Source organism: Bemisia tabaci, chromosome 5 (assembly GCF_918797505.1).
Source record: "Bemisia tabaci chromosome 5, PGI_BMITA_v3".
NCBI lineage: Eukaryota > Metazoa > Arthropoda > Insecta > Hemiptera > Aleyrodidae > Bemisia > Bemisia tabaci.
In genome coordinates this window covers 54,605,667-54,612,051 of record NC_092797.1, presented here as the reverse complement: position 1 = coordinate 54,612,051, position 6,385 = coordinate 54,605,667, and the positions used below count along the sequence as shown (strand labels likewise).

The 6,385-nt window shown below is 45.0% G+C and overlaps 1 protein-coding gene across 1 annotated transcript in view; it reads right to left on the bottom strand.

The window, feature by feature from the left end:
- Positions 1-893: 893 nt before the first annotated feature.
- The window catches only part of LOC109039828 (uncharacterized), a 28,101-nt gene continuing 22,609 nt past the window's right edge, over positions 894-6,385 (bottom strand). Inside the window, exon 2 of the mRNA XM_019055497.2 lies at positions 894-5,856. Coding sequence (XP_018911042.2) covers positions 2,188-5,856 — 3,669 coding nt within the window. The 3' untranslated portion in view covers positions 894-2,187. The remainder of the gene's footprint in view (positions 5,857-6,385) is intronic.

Below are 6,385 nucleotides of genomic sequence, written 5' to 3'. Positions count from 1 at the left end.
ACGTATTCATTATGAACATTTTATGGTCCATGATTGAGTTGGTCAACAATCATTATTGGGCAAAAAACAAAGTTAACTTCCTAGCTTAACTTTTAGCTTACCTGATTACATCAAGCGAATTGCTAGTGCACGTCATCTATGTTATATTGTTTCTGAAGGGAGTTAAATAAACTGTATTTTATGATATGGAGGGTCCGATAATTATGTTGTACATAGCAGCTGAGATGGGCAAATTGTGCATTATCTGACGTAAAAAATGCCAAATCATAAAAAAGTTGACATTCGGCAGCCGATCAAATTTTTATGGCAAAATATGAGGAGGTAGAAAACCGCTGCGAAAATTTAAAGGCACTGTTTGCCAGTCTTGGGAACAATAGACCTAAAACGTCTATAAAAAATTAAGAATGCAAATCATGGCGTAAGTCTGACCCGATAATCTTGAGAGTTTGAAAAGGGTTTTTAGCACTGAAAAATAAAAATCTTAATTTTGGGGCCAAACCACTGTTTTGCTGCATTCAACAATTTGAGTCTCCAACTGATGACAAATTTTACCTGACTTACTTCATCGTAGGAAATTTGGCAAACTTCGAATGTTTATAGGGTATTTTTCTACGGCGTGGCAGAGTTGCAGCACAGCCACCGATTCGGTCGACTTGCATTTAACAAGTCTCCGGCGTATGGAAACTACAGTAAAAATGAGAGAGGAGTTTCAGGGCAGAGGAACTGCGGTGCTTCATTAATTTTATCCCGTGATTTCATCATAGGTAGAAATTCAATATTCAGATAGAATTTTTTGCGGGAGGTTTCGGTTTATCGTGTTTTCTAAGAAATTGAGCTGGGGACTCACGGTGAAGAGCTTGAGATCACAAATGAATATGGATTTCGGTGTTTCATAATTTTTAGGTATATTACATATTTAGAAAGAGGACCAGTGAATAGTTCATAAATTTACAATCAGATAATCTTGGCATGCCAGGAAACAATTATTTTAAACAGATTATGAAAATACATCGTGAATCTATCTTGCGCTGACGGCTGGATTTGAAATATCCTAAATACAAAATTTTGAATCGATTTGATTCCTTTCTTGATTTTTTTATTTAGGTGTATTTAGACATATTTTTAAAAAAAGTATTTGCAAGTGCAAGGTGGACAATGGCAAGGAGGATCATTAAATGAAGAATTTCACCCTTATCCAGCCTGCTTGTTGAACTAATATGTTTTGCATGCAATTGCCACAGATTTCATGTCTCATTTCGTATAACTATGCAAAAAGTGCCTCCATGAAATCCAAAAAATGTTAGCAATTTAATTTGTCTCAAAAATAAAAAGTTCGAAAAGTTTAACAACCCACTGTTTCTCCCATTGAGCTTTCGAAGCTAAAAAACGAATACATTTCAGAACTTCATAGAAAAGAATATACAGCCTTTCAGCCCTTAAGAACAATTTCTAACTATTTACACCATTGCAAAAATCACTCAAACTTGGAACAAAATTAATCTGTATTTGATTCTCAGCTCTAGTGATTTTGGTGAGAGCTGAAAATAGTCAAAACTTGTTCTTAAGGACCGAGACACATTTGTGAGTTATTTTCTATCAAGTTGTGCGATATATTTGCATTTTGAATTAAAAAAACCTACTTTGAAATCGTTGAGAGTGTATTAAAAGGCGCCTTAAAACAAGGCGCACATTCATATTAAGGTAGTATACTACTGTTACCCACAAATCATGCTCACAATGTTGAGACTTTCAATGCGGAATATCGTATCTAAACTATCTAGACACACGGCAGATCATGACTTTCCCAGCTTAACATTTTCCCGCCAAAATTTCGTAATGCATCCCCGCAACAGGTCATCAGACGGACTGTTTGGTTCTTAGCCTTCTCCACCAACCATCGGCGCCCAGTGGATCGAGTCAATCAGAGAAGTCGGACATAATTTTCTCCCCTAAAACTGCAAATTTTGATGTTTACTTCGTCACATTTAAAATAATTAGGGGTGTTTTTAGAAGACCATTTCACGTGGAAACAAATGGAACTACTGTTAGAACTTCAAAATTGTATATAAACGGAGTTATAAGCTTTTAAAGTTGTCGAATTTTGTCCGACCTCTTCTATTGACTCGATCCACTATGGCGGCGCGGCGAGAGGCCGCCACCATTAAAATCCAACCAGTTTGAACCAAATCACATTTTATCAATGTTCTTTAGCATTTTTGTGTAGGTACTATCAAACTCATCCTCCTGTTCGGTCTTCTCAACCATGAACTTGGGCAAGGTCATCTTGAACCGGTTGTCGTAAACAAGCTGAACATCATCATCACTTCGCGCCTCGTGGTGGCGGAGGTTGTTGCTGGAATTCTCCCCCAGAGGCTCTGTGTCCCCGCCCCCGACGCCGGGTTCCAGATTCTCCAAATCCTCATCCGCGTCGACCGGCGCGGGCGGTGGTTTCGTTGGATAGTCCAACATTCCGTAACTCAAACGGCTGGATGGCTTTTGAGTGGGAGCACTATCCTCTCGGCCATTCGGCGATGTTGTATGCTGGGTATTGTACCGATACCCCGTCGGGCTCTCATCGCCCTTGAAGTCTGTCCGACTGACAGTCGACATGGCCGGAGACCCCTCGTGGTAAAAGCCAGGACTCGCGGCTTCGTGTTTGGCGTAAGTCGACTCTACATCCTCTTCAAAGTCCTCGACAGAGTCCATTCCCTCGTCATTCTGCCTGTAAACCGGGTTGTGGGCGGTGTTCGAGTTCAATATCTCGTCGAATTTGTCCGCCGCTTTGTGGCCCCGCAGCGGTGTCTTGACTTCCTTCGACTGGTGGTACTTGACCTCCTTGTTCTCCGGTTGAGACTTCTTCACGTACATACACTCCTCATGTTCCGACCCTTCGTCGTCAGTGCAATAGTAACAGGTGGACCCATCCTTGATCTCTTTCTTGCAGTGAGATCGGTCCTTGGCGGTGAAGTCTCCGAGGAGGCTGTCGTAGGAGTTCTTCTCCGGTTTGAGCCTCAACTGTGGTCGGTTATCAAACAGTGACGGTCTTTGTTTTTTGAACAGACCTCCTCCGGAGTTCAACGAAGACTTGGATGCGAATCCGGGAAGGAAATCGGACTCGGGTTTGATGGCAGCATCGAGGTCGGACGAGAATTCATTCGAGAAATGGTTGGACTTGCCGCCTCCTAAACCAGGAACTTTCACGTCCGGGAAGACGCTACTGGAAAAATCGTCATCCGAGCTCCCACTTAGGGAATACGACTTCCCCAAGTCCGACTTGAAACCGTTGTTCCTTCCCAAGAGGTCGATCTTGCCTCGTCCGATGGACGGACCTTTGGGCAGAAGCCCCGAGTCGAACGGACTGTTCCTGAGATTGATGTCTTTCTTGACTCGGGAACGTCGGTACCTCTCAGAGGGCCTGTTCTTCGAGCCGTAAGTCTCTTTGGTCGAATACTCGTAGGCGTTCTCTTTTGGGTCCGATTCGTAAGAGCACTGCTCGAACGTCCCGGCAGAATTGGCTTTCTCGCAAACGAGACAGTTGAGTCCGTTCTTGCGGACTTTCTTACACGAGCCGTCGTCCATCTCCCGGAGACTCTCTGCTGGGGGCAGATACTCATCAACATCCGAGCCAGCTTCTCCGTCCTCGTCCGAGAAGAAATCGAGGTCATCGTTCTCTATATCTTCACCGTGATGCTCGAAGTCGAAATCCACGGCATCCACCTCGTCCCGTCGGGGTGCTCTACGCCTCGTTTCGCGCGGGTAGACCTCCATCTGAGGCATCCACCTCCTCACGATTACTTGCCGAGCCACGCGGACCTTGGCCTCATCTTTTTTCTCACTCGGGGTAGTCGAGAGAACATCTTCGGGCTTTCCGAGCGTTTTGTTCACGCATTGCTCCGTCTTCTCGCCGTTCGCAAAATTGATACACGTGTAGCAGTAGGAAGCCTGCTTCGTCGCGTTCGAACTTTCGTTCCGCGCGGGCTCGACGGTTTTATTCTTGAGCGTGCAGTGCTTTATCGGACTGGATGGTCTGGCCATGGCAGCCATGATCGGCAGAGCGGGTAATAGCATTGGGGCTGCCTTCAATATCTTCTTCATGGATTTCTTTTCTTTTTTCTTGTCTTTGTCCGGTTTCCGTTTGGACGAGATCGACTTGGACTCCTTCGTCTCCGAATCTAAGGCTTTGATCGTCGGTTGGACGTTCGTGTAGTCAGCGTCCGGCTCTCCCTCTCCTTCGTCGTAGTATTCGTCTTTGTCCTTCTTCTCGCCGTCTTCGTCCTCGTCGTCCCCGTCGCCGAAATCGTAATCGTCCTCGTCCGAGGGTTTCTTCTTCTTCTGCGGCGTGAAGTAAGGGTAGTAGCCAGTCGGAGGTGGACTCTTCTCATCGTCGTAATAATCAGCCTCTGGTTCTTCTGCACTATGTATGACGTAATCGGACGGGTATTGCCCGATACCTATGAAATCCGACGGATCGCCGTACTGGGGATATTCCTCCGGGTCCTCGTTCACCTGTGGGGCACCGTGTTTTGATCTCGTTGTTGGAGTGTAAGGGTGAGCGCTGTAGACTCGCTGCTTCAGGGAGGGGTATTCAAAGTTGTTGAACGATTCACTTCCACTCAATGGGTAGTTTGCTTGCGTTTTGGGGATGTGGTATTTCTCGATGCCGAAGGAGCTAGTCGCACGGCTGGGGGCCGGTGTTAGGTAGCCGTCCTCGTTGTATGTCTTCTGGAGGGCCTCGTAGGACGGGACCTCGTTGTGGGAGGGGATGTCTTTGATGTCTGGATAATCGTCATCGCTGGAGGGGTATTCTATGTCGGAGTTCGTGTCTTTCTTGTGGCTCCGGTCCATTTTATCACCAAAAGCGAGCTTTCCGGAGGTTTTCGCTTTTGATTGAAGACGTTTGGTCTCCTCATCGATAGCTCTTTGGAGCTTGAGAAACTCAGAGGAGGACGCTGCCACATTTGCGTCAGATGTTTCTTCGGTTCGATTTTGTTTGACACCCGCACTGTTGAGAGCTTGCACTTTCGGAAAATCGGAAGATGAATCTGCTGCGGCTTGTAAATCGACAGGATTCGGCTCGCTGGATGGACTTTTCTGGGTTTCGTTTTCAACAAAATTTTCGATCTGCAAGACATCTAATGTTACGTTTGCTTCCGGCTGAGTGCCAGCAAAAGCATCCTCTTCATCGGTTCTGTTTTGTTTCTCCTGGGTGCCAACCGCGGCTACGCTACTCGATGAATCGTTTTGATCAGCATTTTCTTCAATGGCTCTGTGCAACTTTAGTTCAATGACGGATGATTCTTTCGGGTCTGGGTCTTTAAGATTCAACAGGTCACTAGAATTTTGGAAAGTTGCATTTGATGGCACAAGTGAGCTTTGGTTTAATTCATGGGTTGAGTTCGATGAAAGGTCGACATAGTCGTCATGAATGGACTCTGATGGCGCTAGTTCCCTGTTTAATTCTTGAGACAAGAAGTCCCGGAACCGTTTGAGAAACGGACTCTTCTTAAAGGAGTCAGAGCCTTCTTGCTGTTCTCCTAGAAATCCTGCCTTTTGGAAGAAGTTCATGTACGAAACGGTGTTGCCGAAGTTGTCGTAAGTAGCTTGAGAGGGATCCGCGGCTTCTCGAGGTTGAAGCCTGCCTTCTGTCCTTCCATTGTCCTCCTCTTTGGCATCATTTGGTTGAAGCCTGCCTTCTGTCCTTCCATTGTCCTCCTCTTTGGCATCATTTGGTTGAAGCCTGCCTTCTGTCCTTCCACTGTCCTCCTCTTTGGCATCATTTGGTTTCTGATCTTCGATGGAGATATCAGCGTTTGGAGGGACTGATGTGCTGCCTAACACAAAGTGTATTAGTACCACCTGCAACAGAAAAATAAAATTTCACGTCGAATTTTTTTAATGAACATCTGTGTGTTTGTTCAAATTTGCGTCGAGATTATGTATTACGCTCTTTTTCCGAAATTACCTACACTGAAAAAAAAAGTTCGGTAAATCCGAACTAGTTAGGATCATATGGAATCACGATTTTGTTCGGCACACGCGACCGAATTATTCGGTCTGCTCAACCGAACTGTTCGGTCCACTGAACCGAACTGTAAGAATTTATTATGGTTCGGTCGCACAAACCGAATAATTCGGTTGAACAGACCAAATAATTCGGTTGTGTGTACCAAACAAAACCTGGTTCCTTATGATACTGACTACGAGTAGTTCGGATTTACCGAACTTTTTTTTCCAGTGTACTGCAGAAACAAGGACTGGGGTGATAGGAAACTTTTCTCATTGATTTTATTTATTTGAAACTGAGGAATTAGTGACTCTTTTTCAAAATGTAAAAATGTCAGATGTGAATCATTCATAGAATTGCTCATTTCAGCCAACGAAAAGT